Below are 21,645 nucleotides of genomic sequence, written 5' to 3' on the forward strand. Positions count from 1 at the left end.
TGATGTCTGCTGGGGACCCGGGTGTCCCATCGCAGGTAGACCCTGACCCTTGAGCCTCCTCCTGCCCAGTGGGAGGAACACTCAGCTGGGAAGGCACGAAGAAGATGACTTACTCCTAAAAAAAATAAAATAAATTAAAAAAAAAAAAAAAAAAAAGCAGGACACGTCCTCAGAGAACGGAAACTGGGCTCCCTCACCCGCAAGCTCCCCCGCCTTCCCAGGCTGCTCTGTTCTGAAGGCCCGGTCCCTCCGGTGCTGGCCTTTGGTCTGTGTTTCTCTTAGCCCCGCCGCCAGTTACCACGCGGCCGCCCGTATGTCACTCTGTCTCTGCCATCCACGGCTCAAGTCCCCAACAGCTTTAGGTCCACATTGGGCTTCAGTTTCTGGTGGCCTCCCCCCACCCCCCGTCCCGCCCTCTGCCTTCAACAAGAAACTACAGCACTCGCGCCTCAGTGTCCCCTGGAGCCTGGGGTGGGGTGGGCTGGGGACAAGAGGGCACTGCGGAGGTAGCGCCAGACCCTCAGGGCTGTGCGTCTGTTGGGAAAGAGAAGCTGAGCCACCGCCAACTCCGCGGCTTCGGTCTCGCTCTGCCCCTTCTGTCGTAAGTCTGGCTGGACAGCTGCCATCTGCATCGGAACTTCCTGCGCAGTCCACACAGCTGCCTCCATCTATTCCACAAGTCCTGTGGGTGACATGACCTGGTCATAGTGGTCACCTTTGTGGCTTTTGGCACCTGCTAAGTCCAGATTCTGCTTTCAATACCTCGAGGCTGTTGAGTCCTCCTAGTGCTGAATGCCTCGGTTTCCCCATCAGACAGTCGGGAGAGCGGACGGTGGGAGAGTGCACTCCCCTGTGCACTTAGGAGGAGTAAATAGAGTGACGTGATGCCTGTGACGCGTTCTGGGCTGGATCGATGACATCAGATATGTAAATCTGTGAGCCCTTTGCTGTGAACTCCGATTCGATCGGACACGTGTGTGCATTTCGAGCGCTGGTTGTGTCCCGCCGCGGCCCGCACCCTTTACTTACATAACCTCACTTGGAGGGCCCACAGCCCTCTGAGGGCACAGATTGTCAGCTCTGTTTTGCAGAAAGAAAACCGGCTCAGACGAGCAGCTGCCTTGACCAAAGTCTCTGCCTTACAAAGCGCTCTTTCTAGTGTGTCAGCAATTTTCAATTTTGCCTTTTTAACAACAGGAACGATTTTTTTTTCCAACTGGAAACAGATCAAAAGTAAACCTTTTGGGTCAAGAACAAGGAGGGGGACCTAGAGTCCTGCTCCCCTGCTGCCCCTGCCTGCTGTGGCCCCGGCCGTACCTGGCCATTTCTGTCGGAATCCAAATGAGTGAAATTCAGCAAAATTAAAAACTCAGTTTCTCGGCAGCACTTACCACATTTCAAAGGCTCGTTTTCCACTTTGGGGAGTGGAGATGCCGAGCATTCCCATCAATGGCTCAGGCTCCAAGGGCCAGTGCTGTCCAGGAGGGCTTTGTTGGGCAGTTTGGGAATGTCCCTAATGAACTCCAAGCCGACTGAGAACTTTGCTCATAGGACAACGAGGAAAATGACGCGGTCTGCCAGTGGGTGGGTGGAGGCCTCGGGAGGACGACCCGTGCACTCCTTTGGAAAGTGCTGTGGCAGTGGTCTTCTCCGTCAGAGGGCGGTTTTACAAGTATCTGGGGCCCCTGGGTCTAGACCCAGCTCTCTAGAATCCTGGGTGAAGAGTGACACCTAGTTCAGGACCCTGCAGTCTCATGGTGAACTCACCACCTTAGTTCTGACATGGCCCCAGGACCACAGGGGTCAGGCCACAACGCAGGCCCCTCGGTGGCTGTCTGGGGCTACAGGCCTGAGATGACGTCCATCAGGTCAGCCCAGGTACCCGATGTGCAGTGGCCTTGGTCAAAATCGACTTGACTTTTACAGTTCATTGTCCTGCCTCTGAGTTGACAGGGACATGCTTTTGCAAATCTTTGTTCCTGAAGAAAATCTTTTTTTTTTTCCTGCTCATCTGACTCTTTATTGCTCAGCAGAATAAGATTCCTCATGAACTGTGGCTCTGATGTGCAGAAATCTGCTTCCGTCCCTAAAAATACCAGCTGAAACTGCCGTTAGACGCCCCCAGGGTTGGCAGGTAGGTCTTTAGGTCTCGGCCGTGGCTCCCCCGTGTGGGGCAGTCAGCAAGGTGGGGGAGGTCATCCCGCGAATACCACTGACGGCCTCCGTGTCTGAGTGTTCCCTGCACACGCCCGTGTGGTGTGTGGTGCGTGTGTGTGTTGACGCTGAGTTTTTGAGGACTCGAGATAAGAGGGTTTGTTCTCGGCATCTCCATGGCAGCTTGGTGTGTGAGTCTTGACGTCACAAGCACCTTGGCCTCATCAGCAGGTCAGATGCCGTCCATGATCTCGAGTCCTCAGGACACACGTGTTACCCGGAGCGTCTACTGATGGCCACTAAAGGTGACTCTTGGCTTTCAGAATCATGGAGCGCCTTCACTGGACACGTATCTCAGCAGGACCCGCAGGGTCACCTCATCTCACGGACGAGGAACCAGCCATCCAGAAGGAAGCAGTGGCTTCCCTGAGCCAGGCCGTCCCCCAAGCCTGGCCTGGGACTCAGATCCTTCCTACTGACCACGGGAGTGCTCCTGCCACAGCCCGAGCGCCGTCGGCTCAGACTGACGCTGTCTTGAGCCGCTCTCCGTCCCACGGTTCCAGTTTCCCTGTGGCTGGCTGTCCAGAAAGGTGGCTTCCCTGTGGTTTCGCCCGACCTGTGACCATTACAAAGTCAAGAGAGGTGCAGAGGAAGAAGGAGGCTGCCGGCCTTCCCACAGGGGGTCCCTGAAAGCGCAGCCCCCCCCTTCCCAGACCTCTGCTCCTTCTTCGCTTCACTGTCTTACGGTTTCTTGTTAAAGAGAAAAAGTCAAGAAATGGAGAGTGTGTCGGAGGCTGGGCCAGCTCTGATTCCGTTTTCCTGCCTACTCTGGAGACATCCGGCTCTGTGTTCCGGGGTGTCGCCCAGCCTTGCTGGGTAGCCTTAATACATGGACATTGTACCCATGGTCCCTCCCGGGGTCCAGGTGAAGGTGTGGCCCTGCCTCTGACAAGGTCACGTGAGGTCTGCTGTCAGGAAGGCTGGGCGTGAGGAAGGAAGGCTTTATACAGACAGCTCTTAACTGTGGATGGGCCTTTATTTATTTATCTACCTGTGGTGCTGCGGCTCCAACCCAGTGCCTCCCACACGCTGGGCAAGCGCTCTGCCACTGAGCCCAGCCCGGCCTGGGTAGGCAGGACTTTTGAGGTAACAGGGACGCTCTCAATGTTGAGCTCTATGGTAACTTACAGTTAAACAAATGTCAAGATTACTGAGCACTTGATGGCATGTGGGCCATAGAGAGAAATATGTCTAAAAAGAATAAAGAAACAAGTGCTATTTGTGGGCCTGGGTATACACTTACTCTGTGTGACGTGGGAAAAGAAAACCATTAGGGAATAGTTTGTATGGGATCATCTTGTTTTAGGGGCTATAAAACAAGGGTTGGCCAGCTACGGCCCATGGACAACCTCTTTGTGAACAGAGGCGTTCTGGGACCAGGTGGGTCCACTGGTCTGTGTTCTCTGTCCGCTGTGGGGTGTGTCTTCGTTTCCTGGGGCTGCCCTGACAAAGTAGCTCAAACCGAGGGCTCTCACACCAGAAGCTTGCCGTCCCATAGTCCAGGAGGCTGCGAGTCCCAGATCGGGGGTCGCGGGGCTGGGGTCTGCTCGCTAGGGGTATCTGTGAAGTGCCTCTCACGCCGTGGGTGTGAGGGCAGGAGCTGCACCAGTTTGCCCCTGGACCTGGTGGTTCCTGGGCTCAGGGCCCAGAGCTCTAGTCTTTAGGGCACTCTTTCTGTGAGCTGTCATGGCCAGATTCTCTCTTTTTTGTAGAAACATCTGTCACATGGATCAGGTCCCTCCTACTCCAGTATCTCCTCCTCTTAACCACTTACACCTGAGTGATCTTGTCTCCGTAAGGTCACATCTGGGAACCAGGACTTCGACACCTGACTGTTTTCTGGAAGGGGGGAGGGTTCGGCCCCGACACCCTGTTGCAGCCTCACCAAGTCATTGCAGCTGGCACAGTGAGACCGACCGCCAGAGTCCAAGCTGCCTATTAGATTGTCTCTACATTAACAGTGTGCCAACCCCTGTGTATGGGCATGCATGCGTGTGTGTGCATGTGTGTGTGTGAGCATGTGTGTGTGTGTGTGCATGTGTGTGTGTGAGCATGTGTGTGTGTGTGCATGTGTGTGTGTGAGCATGTGCGTGTGTGTGCATGCGTGTGTGTGCATGCGTGTGTGCGCGTGCATGTGTGTGTGAGCATGTGTGTGTGCATGTGTGTGTGTGAGCATGTGTGTGTGTGCATGTGTGTGAGCATGTGTGTGTGTGAGCATGTGTGTGTGTGCATGTGTGTGTGTGCATGTGTGTGTGTGAGCATGTTTGTGTGTGCATGTGTGTGTGTGTGCATGTGTATGTGTGTGTGCATATGCGTAAAAACCTTGGAAGACGGCCTAAAACTATGTCAGCAGAGGTCATCTTTGAGTTATAAAATCATGAGTTATGGAATTTTGCAACCTATTTACTTTGTTAATGGAAGAATTTTGATTTTGATTGCATCATCAGTACTTTTCTATATTATCTGGAGTGTTAGGATCCCTCTGTGGTGATCGATCTCTGTGACACCTTAAACAGTGAGTGTATTTATCTTGGGAGGAAAGGACTCCATTCCTCTTTGGCCCCATCCCTTGCGGCTGCCAGAGTCTCCGGTCCTCGGTGGCTGACTGGGCTGCGGTGCCCACCTTTCTAAGCAGGCCACGGTTCTCCCCGTTGGGAGATGCAAAGGACCAACACTTAGAAAACCTGCCAACCTGCCTGTTTACTCACTGGGCACACAGACTCCTCGGGCCTTTATTTAGCTGCCTCTTGTGAGTTGGGGAGAGAAGGTTCTGGCTTTTATCTCTTCATTAAAAATAGATCCTTTTATGACGAGGGGATGGAACAGCCTGAGTGGTCAGCTCCTGCCTGTGGGGTGCTGGCTCGGGCTCGGGAGCGGGCTCTGGGAGGGTCCCAGCCACCCCATGACGGCCTGGTCTCTTGTCATTTCAGGAAGCTGGACGCTTTCATCTACGACGCCGCGGTCTTGAATTACAAGGCCGGGAGAGACGAGGGCTGCAAGCTGGTGACCATCGGGAGCGGGTACATCTTCGCCACCACTGGCTACGGCATTGCCCTCCAGAAGGGGTCGCCCTGGAAGAGGCAGATCGACCTGGCCCTGCTGCAGTTTGTGGGTGATGGTAAGACCCTGCAGGACCCCTCGCTTGGGGGACCTGAGACCCTGGTTTCTGATGAACATGGCAGTGGGTCTTGGGGCAAGGGGTCTGCTGGCCAGGGGTATCTGTGAAGTGCCTCTCATGCCGCGCGTGCACCCAGGTGGCTTAAAACAGAGACCAATTCTAGGTAACCGTGTTTAACAAGGGAAATTACTTTAAGGATGTGCAGGCGTCTCCCCGTGAATGAGCAAGGAGCTGAACAGATAGCTTTAGGGAAAGTCGGCACCAGGACCGTCGGGGGCCTTGACAGGGAACCCACAGGTCCTCTTCCTAGAGGGGTGCTCCTCAGAGGCAGAGGGTCCTTTTTGTTCCCTGGGGACACTTGGCAACGTCTGCAGGTGTTCTCAGCGGCCAGGACTGGGAGATGATTGTTCGCTACTTGCCTCTGGCAGACCGAGGCCTGGATCCAGGGAGTAGCAAACACGACACAGCACCCAGGCCTTCATGTCCACTTTAAAACAGAATCCTGTGACCTCACGTGTTAGCAGAGCTGGGACTGGATGCCGCTGTCAGACACATGGAACCGAGCTGCCTCTGTCCCAATTTCCAAATTCCAGAGGAAGGGTTCCCGTGATGTTTGGGTAAGAGACTCTACAGAACCCAGCACTTGTGACCAAGGGTGATTCGTGGTGAACTAACATGTGGCTCTCTCTGCATTGTCCCGTGGAGGAGTGAGAAGAGTCAAGCTCCTGAGAAAGCCTGTCCCAGGGGCTCTCTCCACACTTGGTCCCTTCGCTGCCTAACATGCAAAGCAGCGGCAGCTCCCACCCTCCCAGGCTGCAGGCCGCAGGAAGCAGGGAGTCATGACCACGTGGCCCAGAGGGGTGGCTTCTGCAGAGAGTCTTCCTGCTGACCCCCTGGTGATCTCACCGCGTGGGCCAGGCGTGGCCTTGGAGTCCTGCCACGGGATCCATGATTTCTTCCTGAATTGCTGGCACCAAGTTAGGAAAAGTCAAGTCAACACGGAGAGGGTCGGCACCAGAGATGTGCCCAGGAACAGGGGCTGTGAAGGCTCAGGGCAGAGGGCCGGAGCCCCTTCAAGGACAGGTGGCGGCTCTACTTGATTACAGAATGTGCTGTGCTGCCTGAAGTTGAGAGGAGACCCACCAACCGCTACAGTCATCCTGACGTTGAATGGACAGAGGCTAGGCCACAGGTGGGCGTGCTCTGAATGGACAGAGGCTAGGCCACAGGTGGGCGAGCTCTGAATGGACAGAGGCTAGGCCACAGGTGGGCGTGCTCTGAATGGACAGAGGCTAGGCCTCAGGTGGGCGAGCTCTGAATGGACAGAGGCTAGGCCACAGGTGGGCGTGCTCTGAATGGACAGAGGCTAGGCCACAGGTGGGCGAGCTCTGAATGGACAGAGGCTAGGCCACAGGTGGGCGTGCTCTGAATGGACAGAGGCTAGGCCACAGGTGGGCGTGCTCTGAATGGACAGAGGCTAGGCCACAGGTGGGCGTGCTCTGAATGGACAGAGGCTAGGCCACAGGTGGGCGAGCTCTGAATGGACAGAGGCTAGGCCACAGGTGGGCGAGCTCTGAATGGACAGAGGCTAGGCCACAGGTGGGCGTGCTCTGAATGGACAGAGGCTAGGCCACAGGTGGGCGAGCTCTGAATGGACAGAGGCTAGGCCACAGGTGGGCGAGCTCTGAATGGCGGCGAGTTCCTTGTGGCTTTTCGTCCCCTCTCTCTTCCCGGAGTGCAACCCTGTTCTCCCCTGCCCCCAGCATTCTAAATGGGTCTGTTTTACCCTCAAGCACCACAGTCCCTGATCCTCGGGATCCCCGGAGGGCCTCCTTGCCTTCCCCAGTCCTTGGTCCTGTTCTGTGTGTGGCCCTGGGGACGCAGGTCAAGTGGAGGATTCCTGCCTCGGGCTGGGCTGGGTGGGGCAGCTCTAGGCTCTGCCCCTGGCCTGTGGGTCGGCTGTGTGACCTCTGCCCCGTGCGTGTTTATTCTGGGTCCCACGCTGAGCCGGTGGTAGATACCGGCGGAAGCTCTTTTTTCGGCCATGTTGGAGGCTCAGAAGGAATGCTGAATGTCACCTGCAGATTTCAACTCTCTGCCCTGTCACATTCACACCTGCCAATCTCCTCCTTTCCAAAGCAAGTCCAGTGGCCACACCCAAAGTCCAGAGATTGGACGTAGAGTCTTATGGCAGGAGATCTGGACAAGGAGCGCGGACCTTGGAGGACACTGAGGATGGGGTCCAGTTGCTCCATCAACTGCAGGGATGCCTGACGCCTCCGCTCAGAGTGACCTGGTCAGCAGACAGGAGTCTCGGCCCCAGCAGTAAGCACCCCAGAACCCCAAACAGATCAGGGAATTGATGAATGAAGGGTTAAGCACACGAATACACATATGGATGAGGGGTTGGGGTCAGGACGAATTTCAATTGCCAGGAAGATTTTAAATATGCTGGCTGTCTGTCAAGCGAGTCCTAACTCCAGCCCTGTCCACTGTGGCCGACAGTCTCATGGCATCTATGGTCAACAGTGAGGCCATTTAGGGAGGAGCACATGTCCATCACCACAGGTGATACGTGGCACGCTTCCCTTAGTCTTCACAAGAACCTTCTGAGGTCAGATATATTTCTCTTTCCCATTGTACAGAGGAGGACACTGCAGCACTGTGTGGGAGCCTTGTGAGCTCCCTGGGTAGCACAGGGCAATGGCTTTCTTCAGAGGCCTTATTCTGGAAGACGGTCAATTAGGCAAAACTCTTGCTTCATTTAATTTTGTAAGATGTCTATCAAAGTTGACTAATTAGACCCTTGAGATTTATAGAACTCTTTAGGAAGGAGTAATTTAGTGTCTCTTTGAACCAAATCTGTACTGTCCCATTTATTAAAACTTCTATGCAAGAGATGATCAACCTTCACCTCAGTTTGCTCATTTTTGAATGGGTGAAGACATTGGTCCTGTTATCAACTGTGTGAAAATGGAATGGGAGGATTTCTGTAAATAACTTAGCATAGCTCCTACAACCCAGAAAGAGTTCAATAGCCATAAGCTGTCACCTTAATAGTCAGTGTTACTGTAACCACCATCACCACCATCACCATCACCTGTACCATCTCTACCATCACCTCCATCACCACCACTACTACCATCATCACCACCATCACCACCACCATCACCACCACCATCACCACCATCATCACCATCACCACCATCACCAGTACCATCTCTACCATCACCACCATCACCATCACCTGTACCATCTCTACCATCACCTCCATCACCACCATCATCACCATCACCACCATCAACATCACCACCATCACCAGTACCATCTCTACCATCACCTCCATCACCACCACTACTACCATCATCAGCATCACCACCATCATCACCACCACCATCACCACCACCACCACCACCACCATCACCACCACCATCACCACTATCATCACCATCACCACCATCACCATCACCACCATCACCAGTACCATCTCTACCATCACCTCCATCACCACCACTACTACCATCATCAGCATCACCACCATCACCACCACCATCACCATCACCACCACTACCACCATTACCATCACCACCATCACCACCATCACCACATCACCACCATCACCACTACCATCTCTACCATCACCCCCATCACCACCACCACTACTACCATCACCACCATCACCACCACCATCACCACCATCATCACCACCATCACCACCACCATCACCACCATCATCACTACCATCATCACCACCACCACCACCATTACCATCACCACCATCACCACCACCACCACCACCATTACCATCACCACCATCACCACCATCACCACCATCACCACATCACCATCACCACCATCACCACTACCATCTCTACCATCACCCCCATCACCACCACTACTACCATCACCACCATCACCACCACCATCACCACCATCATCACTACCATCATCACCACCACCACCATCACCACCCACCACCACTACTACCACCACCACCACCATCAACATCAACACCGTCACCACCATCATCATCACAATATCATCACCATCATCTTCACCACCATCATCACCGTCTTCCTCCTCACCCCGAATGCCTCCTGCCCATCAGCACCATCACTGTCCATGCTCAACTCCTGCGTTCAGCACAGCTGACTGAGTATTGCAGTGGCAATAACAGAGCCAGTCTGTACCAGGGACAGCCTTCCTGGTGCTGAGCAGGAAGTGCCTTCATTGCCGCCTCTTACAGATGCTTACTTACAGAGCATCTTGGTTCCTGTCGATATTTTACGTCCTGCCTCATTGCTTTCCTGGTCATCCTGCCAGGGTTGGGAAATGTTCATCTTTCTAAAGCTTCATCCTCCGAGGCCATCTGGAGGCAAAGTCAGGGCAGAGAAAATGACGTTGCTCTGGGGGGCGTCTTAAGATAATCTTCCCGGAAAGCCATGTCCAATTCTGAATGTCTCTCTAGGAGTAAATACATGAATTAACACAGCTGCATAAATATTTCACTTATCTTATGCAACTTCAGCAGGATTAATTATGCTCTAAAATTAGACCTGTAAAGAGCACGGTGCCAAGAAGTACCTAATTATTATTCATCCTTTAGAACGGAGTGTTTATCTCTTGTTATAGAGGCGCTTCAGTGGACGATTACGACTCTAATGAGTGTCAAAAGTATAAAAAAATTTTCCTAATGAGCTGTGTAAATATAACCTTTGAGTGAGTGTTTGGATACTGGGGGAACCTCTTGCATGAAGCCTGCCAGGCATTTCCCTAGGAAAAAGGGCAGCTGATCCCGTGCCTGCAGGGCTGCACAGTCTCCACCTTGCCTGCCTCCCCTGTCTGGCTGCTGTGTGCTTTCTGGAATGCAGGGGAGCATCTTGGCATCCCTGGCTCTCAGTAGTCTAGAAACAGTGCTCACAGGTACTTTTTGGCAACTATCAGCACCCGTTCCCCGCGTTGATTGAGAAACACATTCCTTCCTAGGCACTGATGCCCAAGAAGGGGATGTCAGTCTTTCCTCTTTCCTTCCAGGGACTGACAGTTAGCTGGTGGCGACATACAAACTTAAAATAGAAGCACATACATACCAACATAAGTATTTGAATTCCTCTCTATAAATCCAGGTAGAGGGACATCTGTGTGGCTGGACACACACACATCCCTCTTTTCCTTAGTGCCTCGGGGAGCCAAGAGGGCCATTAAGCAGATAGATGAGATGTACTCGGGTTTGTTCTCAAAACAGGAAATGAACAAACAGAATGAGTCATAGAGAAAAACACAGGTAGTGAGATTAGACCAGAATAGAAGGGATAGGAGCTCCTGGGGCCTCCTCCAGCCACCTCGCTTTCTACTGAGTGCCTGAAATCTCCCTGGCACCTGAGAGTTGACACTAGGGTGACCACAGGGACCAAGCGAGCCGGGACTTGAAGAGCCGCATTTCTGGCTTCAAAGTGGAGGTGAGCAGGTGATCTCCAGGGCACATCTGTCTCATGAGTATGGGGATTTTTTATGACACTGGGACTCCAAGAGGCAGGAGGAAGATCATGGGGGTTGAAGCCTCCTGTGGGTAGGACCAGCAAGAAGCCATCGAGGGGAGCGAGATGGCACAGTTATTCAGAGTCCCTCCTCTGTGGTCCTGCGCCCGCCAAGTGCCCCATGCTTGGTGTCAGGAGAGCCTAACTCCTCCTGTACCATCTCTCTGCACGTCTTTCCATCTCCATTTTGCAGAGTGGTACAGTGAGGTTCAACTTGGTCGAGCCACGTGGATCTCATACCTACCACCCACAGGAAACGTGAAGACCTTAAGATAAAGATTTCATTCAGTCGGTCTGCAGGAGCCCGAGAGCCTGCTTTTGCAAGCAGCTCCCCGTGATGCTGCTGGTCTAGGGACAACACTGTGGAGAGAGGTGAAAGTTGAGCAAGTGTATCAGATTCCGATTCTGATCATTTCCCATGACCCTTGCTGGCCGCAGGTGACTCTGAGTAAGAACCCTGACATTCAGCTGTTCCTCTTCCTCTTGGTAGTCTGCTCATGTTTATGGTATGGATTTAGTTTTAAACTCAAAAAATACATGACTCTTCTCTGGTATCTGGTCTCAGTTCATTGAACAAATGGAACTATACACGTCAATCATTATATTACTGTATTGTCATTAGATTTTAGTAAGCTATTCACAAGGTGTCTTCCATGGAACATGACATCCCATTTAGTCATATGGGATAAGAATTACATGTGGAGTGTTTGAAAGACATGACACATATCTCTGTCTCCGGAGGATAGCAAGTTCAACCAAGTTTTCCAGGATTCTCCCAGCTTGAGAACTAGTTAGTGACCTCAGGTATGTTGTCTTTGAGCCTTTATGATGGCTCTCCTATAGGAAGCATTGAAAGATGCCGCATGAGTCATTCCAGGTGGACAGGTGCGTGGCTCCTCTGTTCCTTTTCCCCTGTACCATGGCCAGCAGTGCTGGGATTCATCCAGATCATTGCTGCCCTGGAAGGGACCACAGGTTCTGCTCTGCCCTAACAAGGACCCTTTCTGGGGTTGGCTCTGGAGCTGAGGAGGGCCCCACCCAGGGGACGGTGCTCATGGAGCTCGGGGATGTGGAGCAACGCAGAAACCCATCCCCTGACCCCCGGGGGCCGGTGCTGACATCCTCGGTCCGTATTCGTGGGCTGCTGTTCCCTGGAATGTGCAGGATGGCTTTTGACAGCGAGGGACCCTGTGCTGCCAGCTGGAGTGGGGAGTGAGTGCTGTCAGAAGCCCTTTGTGTCTCTAATTAGGGTTTCCATGCGTTGTTGAGGGCTGCCGGGAGAGCCGCTGTTATCCTCAGCACGACCCTCTTCCAACTTCCAGGCTTAGTGTCTGGGCTGGTGTTCTAGTCTTGGGGAGAGCCGGCAGGCCCCAGCTTGGTGACTGCCCCATCCTGAAGGCAGCGCACCTAGAGGTCTTGGAAGCCGGTCTCCTTAGGGCCGGCTTGGAAAAGGTCTGGGAGTGAGCTGATGAAATTCCCGACCCCTCCCCTCACTTCTCAACTGCCTCACCTGAAATCCTACCCTTTGGATTTTTTCCAGACAAGCCTAGAATCTTTGATGCCACCCCTTTAAAAATGGAATTTGTACTCATTAAAATAATAGTAATAACAGTAGGTAGATGAGTAGAGTGAGCAAGATCACAGGGAGGGGGAACGAGATTGATCAAATTCTGTTGTGTTCATATATGAATGAGGCATAACCCCAGAGCTATATGGAATTGCAGTGCACCAATTAAGAAAGCACAAAAAATGAGTTCCACTTCTCCTAACCCCACTTCTGAAGACCCCTGGGCTAGACGCCCTTCCTGTCAACTCCCTGAGCTCTGAGCTCCTGGCATCCTGTGGCCTGTAGCAAAGCAAAAGATGCAGAAGGCCCACGAGGAGGCTCTCCTGGTCCCTAGCAGCGTGATCTTGGCCACATCAACTGCCCTTGAGTATCTATTTCCCCATCTCTAAATCAGAGTTGTTTTCAGATTCAATGTAAAAACAAAGAAACTTGCCCAATCAATGAGAAATTAAAAGGGAAACTTAAAAATCCCTTGAGACAATTAAAGATGCAAGAGTGACATGTCCAAAATCAAGAGGCTGCAGACCAGGCAGTCCCTGGATGGAAGCTCCCGGGAATGAATGCCCGCTTCGGAAAAGGAGAAGGAGCTCCAAGAAACCAGCCCGCGGCCTGGCCTGCATGAACTTCTGTTGGTCTGCTCTGCCCGGGTCTCCTGGCCACTGGGGCTGCATTCTCTGTCCCTGGGGTGCACCCTGTTCATGACCATTCTAGTTGCCCTCCTCTCCCCCTCCCCCAAGACTCAATGGGCCTGGCACACAGTAGGCACTCAGTTAAATCCACTCAGTGGCTGGATAATGAATAGACGATTTGACGGTACTGCTGTTGGGAATTTGCAGGAGCGGTTTCGTCGGTTGGATATCTTCCTGATGTGCAGGGTATTATTTTCTTGAGAAAGGAACATCAGGTGCCTGTGGGGAGAGAGATGTGAGGAGGCACTTGCTAGATGCTGTCCCATCTGACAGTCTTCCAGAACACCTGTGCGCACCCTAAGACAGACCGATTCCTCCCTGTCGAGTTGATGTACTATTGTAGTCAAGCAGCCGTTTGATTCCATCTTTCTAACAGCCGTTTGGGATGGCTGAAAGTGGTGCTGTTCCCTTGGCTTTTAGACCTGGAGTGGATCGTAAATTGCCACCAAGGCCATTCCCCGGGAAGTTGAAGCCCATCACCCAGGTTGACAGTGAAGAGCGGCAGTGTTGGGGCTAAAACCCAGACTTCCTGCCTCCTGGACCAAGATGTGTTGGAGAGAGCACGTGAAGGGACTTGGGACATCGCTGCCCTGCTCCTCTAGGGGAGACTTGCCCCCTGGGGCAGGAGCAAGGGGCGGGGAGGACAGACACAGGGGACTCAGTCCAAATCATGAAACCTCCCGTAGAATGAGCGCTGCGGTCCCCCGGGTGACTCTCCTTCCCCAGATCATAGCCGAGGAGGGCAGGAGAGACAGCGAGGACGCAGGACATGGCCTTGCTCAGCTCAGGCACGACCCGAGGGGCCACAGGCACAGTCCACATCCTGGGCATCCTCGGGGTGCACACATGGTTTGTTTGCTTATTTATTTGGACAGACCAACCCTGCTCACGTCACCATGCCGTCCTGCCACTCTGCCAGCCGAGCCCAGCCCGATCCCTTCCCCACGGAGGCGCCATCTCTGATTTCTGTGTCCTTCACTGGTGTGGTTTTGCGTGTTGCGATGTCATTAGCGTGACAGAGGACTTGAGAGCTTTGACAACTCCAGCTGCACTTCAGTCAGATCTCCTGTCAAAGGAGCTTGAAGCCCCGCTGTGCCGGGGGCTGACGTGACCCGTGTGGTCCCCAAGTCTGAGCACTTGAGGTTTACTTCTGTTTCCCTCTCTCTCTCCCTCTCTCTCTCTCTCTCTCCCTCTCTCCATGCATGAACATATTTCATGTATCTCATCAACCGACTCTTGTTTTCCAAATTCTCTAACTGGAGACAGGCATCTCACTAAGTGTCGATCATGTAAGCCGGACTCATGGCTACTCCATTTCCACAAGTTCAAAGCTGGCTTCTGGGTTGTAGGATTCGGTATCTGTGATCGTGATCCTGGTAGAGAGTATAATCCTGGCCAGGAATTATACCCGTGGAGCCAGCAGTTAGGGGCCTGAGGAAGAAATGTGTGCTGCACCCTGCTGGATTGTCATTAAGGAGAAAATGGTTTCCGCAGGTCAGCAGATACCCATGGCCATGTCTAGCCACAGCCTGCTTTTTGTGGGGGGAGTTGAGAGATTGAACCCAGGGACACTTAACTGCTGAGGCACATTCCCTAGTCCTTTCTTTATATTTTATTTAGAGACAGGGTCTCACTGGGTTGCTTAGGGCCTTGCTAAGTTGCTGAGGCTGGCTTTGAACTCGTGATCCTCCTGCCTCAGCCTCCCGAGGCTCTGGGATGACAGGCTCCACCTCGCCCTGTGACCCAGGGCCTGCTTTTGAAAATGAAGTGTATTGAAGGCCAGGCCCCGACATTCCCTCAGGCATCGAGCCCCGCCCCAGGCAGCCTCGCTGAGTAGTCAGGGCAGAGAGGACAGTATCCCCTCAAGGGCCCTGTACAGAGGAGGCCTATGACACTTGATCTGGACTCTGGGGAACCACAGAAGGGCTGAGGGGACTGAAGGCCGTCGTCCTCCCCGTTCTCCTGAGGAAGAGGAGAGACCCAAGACAGAGGGGGTGGAGGAGGGCCAGAGAGAGACAAGGGGAAGAGAGGAATGAGAGGAGGGAGGAAATGATGGAGGACAGAGAAGAAAGCAGCATCAGGAAGGAAGGAGAGAGGAAGAGCGGGGAGGGGAGGAGAAGCAAGCCGGGAAAGGAAGGGGGTCTCAGGGGCTCAGGCAGCAGCCAGCCTGGGCGGCCGCGGAGCAAGCCAGGCCTGTCCCCGAGCCGTGGACCACGTGGCAGAGGGAGCCGAGGGGATCTCCCAGGGTCCAGGGTGCAACCTGGCTCCAGGGTGGTGCAAGGCACAGGCCATGCTGGCTGGCCCGGCCTGGAGAGGGTGATCTGTCCCCCCCTGGCTTCCCCTGCCAGCAGCCTTTCCTGATATGGGTCCCTGTGTCCTCAGATGACTCAGCAACACCCGGCTGCAACCAGCAACCTCCGAGCATTTAAAGAGATAAATGCAAAATAAGGACAGGGCGGGTTTGGGGGGAGAGGAGGCCCAGAGAAGCGGAGCCTTCTTTGAGGGGGTGTTTCCAGTGCTTTAAATGACAATACTTTCCAGCTACCATCATCTTTATCTTTTAATAGATATTTATAATGACAATCATGCTTCCGGAGGGTCAGCCATGCATTACGAAACCACCGGAGTCTCTATGTGAATGAATTCTGTTTAGTCCCGTACTGACTAAATGGATGAGGATCGTCCCTGTTTGTCCCTATTTACAGATGAGGAAATGGAGGCATAGGGAGGTTCAGGGAGGTGTGCAGGATCACCTGGCTGCTGGGATCTGTGCCTGTGCTGGAGGGCCCGGATCTTTGCTTTAAACACCAGGCAAATGGGCAACTCCACTAGCCTTGGCGCCCAGGTAGACATCCCGTAAGGCAGCTGCTCTCATCTGGCTCAGGGCCAAGCTGTGATTTAAATGCAGATCCGCCAGACCCCAGATCACAGGCTCCTTCCCCTCTTACTGATGGAGCAGTATGGGCTGTGGGTGACAACTTGGTGACAGAGGGTGAGGGTGGGAGAGAAAGTGACCTGCACTGTGTTTCCATGTCCATGGGAAGGAGACTTGTCCAGGCCTCAGGCCCCAGCGCCATGGGAAGAGACCCAGCCTAATTTCTGAGATCATTCAACCCTGGCAGTTTGGGGAAAATGCAGGACCCAGAAGCAAGAGATGAGCGGGAGTAAGACAAGGACAGAATGTGGTCAGGGAGGCCAGACGCTGGCTGCGATACAGGCTGCAGAGCTGCTCCCAGGCCCACAGAGACCCGTCTTGGTTCTGGCATTGCTGCTTCCCACAGAGCTCCTGGGCGCTGCCTGATCCCCAGCATTCCACCCAGCGACTGTTCCTGGCTAAACATGTTTTAGTCCCATGGAGACTTCAAAGGCAGAAACCACAGTTTGGACTGAGGGAAGCTCCTCTGTAGACCAAGTTAGCAAGAACTGGGTGCCAGCCGCAAAGCCCCCGGACTCATTGGTCCACTTTCTCATTCACTCCCCCTCTGGTTATTCATGCAACAAAGAATAACAGCGCATTGAAGGTCCTGGGGCTGGGCCGTCCCGGTGATGCCACGTTCCTGCGGTCTGGCCTTCCTTGCTAAGACGCTCTGAACTTTTTATGTGCAGTGCGATCACTGGGAAGTCTGAGAATACGCCTGATTTCCACCCCTCCACCCCTTCCCGGGGCACTTTTTCCCATTCTCTCTGGGTGATTGTAATCCACCATGAGATTTAAGAGTCCGTCTTTAGAAGAACAGCATTTTGCATTTAGAAACATCTGATTCTCTGGTCGGTGTTAGATACAAGTGTCAGCAGCCAGCAGCCCACTCTGTTGGAACCATGGTTTTGGATCTTTGCTCCTGGTTTGGTACATGGTCCTTCTCTCGGGTCTCCTCACTGGATTTACACAGAGACCTTGGTGATCCTGAATCCTGGAGCAACGTAGGGTCTAGAACTTTTGAGCATCAGCCCGTGCAGCAGCCGTGGTAGGGAGCAGGTGACATCGGGGTAGAGCAGGAACGGGAGAAGTCAACAGACCCAAGTGTTACGCTTCCTCATCAGCAAGGATCAGAGCACACACAGAGTTCCTCGCTGCTCCAAGGATTTCACTTCCATTTGTGGAGCCTAACAGTGAGAACGAGGAACAGGCAGGATTGAGAGCCCCTCACCTGGACAGGGACTGAGCCAGGCCTGGAACTGGATCTGGACACCATGACCCTCCAATTCCTTGCACGTGAGGATGTGGCCCCTTTGGGACCCAGGGTCTGTGAGGCTCAGGATCAACACGACAATGGACTGAGCGATTTTTCGTATGGATTTCTTTATTGCTCGGGGCGGCCGGCCTTCCCACACACAGAGACCTCATCTGTGCCCCCCAAACATCAGCTTTCTTGGTGTACGCTCAAGGGGGCTAGTGGTCAACGGCCATGTCACGCCCCAGCCACTAAGTCATCTTGACCTTCCCTCAACCTAAAAAATCATGTGGAGGCAAACTATTCGTTCAGAAAAGCCATGTTTTTCCAAAGGAAATGTGTCCGTTCTAAGCATGGATCAGCAATCAAGGGCTTAACTGCCTCTTCATTGGCCTGGGACCAGATGGAACCACAAAAATCAGACTGTTTATCTCCCTCCTGGTTTAACCAGAGACGAATTCAGAATAATAATGGAACAGCAGTTACTCAAGAGACAGATAAAACCCATGAGTACCCTGGAGGGCCATCGAGGGGACTCTCCCTCTGTGCGCTGCTGGAGCTCTGAGGGTTTTCACTGGCGGAAGTTCCCCACCAATTTCCCAACAGGCCCCTTGAGCTGCGAGCTGCAGTGCCGTCTGACACGGGGACTCGGCAAGGTCAGTGGTGCCAACCCTGAGCCTGGCAAGCAGCCACTTAAGCCACAGAAAGTCAGATGTCAGGAGAAGCTTCAAAGAGGAAAGAGGTCGGAATGAATGGCTTGCTGTAAGTCAGCGGGACCACACGTCCCAGGCAAGGTCCTGGGGTAGGACAGACAGTGGCCCCCATCCCTCCCACTCTGTGTCACGCAGACACTTTCATTTGGAAAGGCACGATCCCATATGTGAAAAGAATACATGAAAACTCACCCATCATGATTTCAATCTTGTCTAGTTGTGAGCTCTGAAAATTCTTTCACAGATGTTTTATTCACATGGTCACTTGCAGTTTGGGAATATGCCTAGGAATGAAACCGATGTGTCACACAGTGTGCACACACTCAGATTTACTAGAGTACAACCAGTTTATGTTTACCTGGTGATCCCTGTTCCCCAGAGACGCATTTCTTTAAGAAATTATAATCTTTAGCTGGATTTGCTTATATATCTTCCATTTTCATTTGTTATATTTCAAACATTTTATTTTGCTCTATTGTATACGGCTCACAATTATTTCAGTTTTTTTTTTTTTTTTTTTTTTTTTTGCATAAAATGTCCACATTCAACCAGAAGCCGTTACGTGATGATTTTTATGTTAAACGCTGTGATGTTGTGATGGTATGTACTGATAGAAGAAGGGCTTCGTGCCAATCGCTTTTTTTCTTTCTTTTTTTTTAATTGTCTATGCGCAACCAACACTTGGATGTAGAATTTGAAGGGTTGATAGTGACGCTAACATCTTTAGGAGTTTTCCTATAGGGTGTCCAAATGTCCAAAATGTTTGTTCCCATCCAAAGCACTACTAATGATGAACCGGGCTCACCTTGACAATGAGCCTAGCAGCACTGACACTGTGTCCTCTCTGCCATCTTAGAATGGGAAATGGGTTATTTCAGGGTGGCCTCAATTTGAATGTAGTGATTTTAGTGAGTGATGTACATATCTTAGTGCTTTCTTAAAACTTTGGTTGCAATATTTCATGCAAAAAAAGGCCATTCCCACAGCAACATGAGGTGAACGTAGGTACAGAGGCTTTGGGGTTGCCTTTGAGAACTGACCTTTACCAACTGTGTGACCTTGACCTGTGAAAGTTGTCAGCCTTTTGGAAGGGCCACTTCCTTCCTCTTTTAGTGGTGGACTATAATTATTCTAACGCAGAAGATTGGCTTGGTGTGTTACTCCCCACACAGTTGAGTACTTGAAATGATCTACAGATACCAATGCTAAGGATCCCCCTAAATGGGGATTTATTTTCATTCACACACATGGGTTCTTTTGAATGTCATTTTCTTTTGTTTGATTGCGTCATCAGGGTTCTGCCACCGGTGGCCCCTGTGCCTTTGCCTGTTGGTGGAAAGAGGCTCTGTTGGAGCCAGGCCGGGAGGCTCAGGGCCTGTGGCTGCCTCGGGTGGAGGCGTAATGGAGACCCGGTGGCCACAGAGTAGAACCTCTTCACTAATTGGCCCTTTACAGAAAAAGACGTCTGGCCTCTGGTTTAGATGGAAAAAGTGAAACATGTACTTGGGAGACTGGAGTTAAACATAGCTCCTCCCCCTTATCCTTCAAGTCTCTCTCTCTCACTGTTAAAAAATTGCACATTAAAAAAAAAGGTTCCGTTCTTTCTGATTTAGAAAGTTTGTTCCCTCTATTTTCTGGTTACTCACTCTTCCTTATTATCCCTCCTAACAGGAGCCTATTCCTCTCCTGGGCCGCCCTTTCTCTCTCTTTTTCTTTTCTTTCTTGGTGTCTTCTGGGAACTACAACATTCTTTCATCATATTACTCCAGCCCCAACGCCCGGTTAATTTTCATACCACATTCCACCGCCACCCAGATGGACATGCACAAGGTGGCCCCAGAAAGCTCCCTCCGGCCCCGTCGGCCGGACTCTCCCCCCGGGTAGTCACCTCCCAGCCCTCCACGATGGGATAGATGTTGCCTTTGAGCTTCCTATCAATGGTGGATCCTCCAACACATGTCTCACTGACGTCTTTCACAGTGTCTATCCCCATAGCTCATTTTCTACTGCTGTGCAGCAGCCCACTGGAGAATTCCGCTACAATTTATTCCTTTCAATCATGTCTAGTTTTGTGAGCTCTGAACATTCTTTTACAGTTGTTTTGTTCACATGGTCACTTACCTGTTTGGGAATATGCCTGGGAATGGAACCAGTGTGTCACACAGTGTGCACACACTCAGATTTACAGAGTTGCAACGTTTCCAAAAGGGGTGCAGCCAGTTGGCTCCCCCCATGGTGCACGTGGCTCCCCCCATCAGAGGCCCTGTTTCTCCTTGCTGCCTTAGAAGGAGCTCTAGGCTCTGTATAACTGAAATCCAGGGTGCTCATCCGCGGTGAGCGGCTGGATGTGGGATGATCACCGACAGTAGTTGACCATCAGATTCCCTGGTGCATCTCAGGTGCACGATTTGTCGAGCGGAGCCGGGACCTGGCGTCTGCTTCACATACTGAGCTGGAATCTGAGCCTGGGAGAAGGAGGAGCACCCACAGGAACACCGTGATCAGAGGGAGAGCTGAGAGCCCTCTGGGGTCCTCACCCAGCCCTGCCCTCAGCCCACCAGTCTCCATGGACAAAACAGGGGCTTCCTTCTGCCTTGTGATGGATGGTGCCGGCAACAGGGACGGGGCCTTAGACAAGGGACCCGTTTCTCTCTTTCTGTCCACTCCCCACCCCTTCCTGTGTTCTCTCCCCTGCTCTCCCCTCCCTCCCTCTTCCTCTTCGTCTTCATCCACAGCCGAGACTGGAGGCCCACTGAGCTCTCTGCACTGTCCTGGGCAGCGGGGATGGAAATGAAATGGCAGAGAGCCAATTTGCTATGGATTTTACAGCCCCGGGGAGCCTGCTGTCAACACTTCAATAAAAAAGGAATTGAAACACAGTGAGGTCATTGTATTTGCTGAACGAAAGGAGATATTTCTTGGCCTGGGAGATGGGATTATTGCTATCCTTTTTCATCTTGTGTCGACAATCTTTTAAATACCAGGACCCCTTTGTGATATTAAAAAGTCCTCACGCCTTGACGGGATGAGTCACAAGATTGTGAGGACAATCGACTGAAAAAAGTGTGCCATGTCAAAAAGTCACTGTGACTTCGCGGACGCTCGCACAGGCACAGGGCTTTCAGGTGGGACTGGCCTGATCGTCTCTCCCCGTGTGAGGCAAGTTGGTTAAGGAGGCTCCAGAGTGCTTGGTGCACACAGGATTTCAGAGACTTTCAACACTTCTCTTCCGTCTGGCTTCAGAGGTTCATTTCTCTCCAACTCCATCCTCTAACGGAAAACTGGGACCATGCTTTCCCAACCCTCTCTCTTCTTTTTAACTGGTCTTCTCCAAGAGATACAAGATGGGGACATGTGGACATCAAATGACTGGACTCCACCTTGCCCGGCGGGTCAAACGGCCTGTGAAGTCTAGCCAGATGGCAACAGGCCGCAGTGAACCCCATGGTGCTCCAGTTGCATCCTGGGGCAGAAACCTCAGTCGGAAGGTGGTGACGAGCGTTGTGCCTGAGACAGCTCGTCTGCGTCTAACTGGAGACAGTTAAGCCGAGCCCTATTTTTATTTTAGTTTTGTGGCTTCTCAGCATTATACAGAAATGGAATATTCTGACATTTAAATAAGGAATATTTATCTT

At 52.3% G+C, this 21,645-nt stretch overlaps 1 protein-coding gene across 1 annotated transcript in view; it reads left to right on the forward strand.

The window, feature by feature from the left end:
• Grin2a (glutamate ionotropic receptor NMDA type subunit 2A) overlaps positions 1 to 21,645 on the forward strand; it is a 325,653-nt gene that overhangs the window by 287,755 nt on the left and 16,253 nt on the right. The window contains exon 10 of the mRNA XM_077106022.1: positions 5,145 to 5,332. Coding sequence (XP_076962137.1) covers positions 5,145 to 5,332 — 188 coding nt within the window. The remainder of the gene's footprint in view (positions 1 to 5,144; positions 5,333 to 21,645) is intronic.

This window comes from Callospermophilus lateralis, chromosome 19 (assembly GCF_048772815.1).
Source record: "Callospermophilus lateralis isolate mCalLat2 chromosome 19, mCalLat2.hap1, whole genome shotgun sequence".
In the NCBI taxonomy this organism is placed as follows: Eukaryota; Metazoa; Chordata; class Mammalia; order Rodentia; family Sciuridae; genus Callospermophilus; species Callospermophilus lateralis.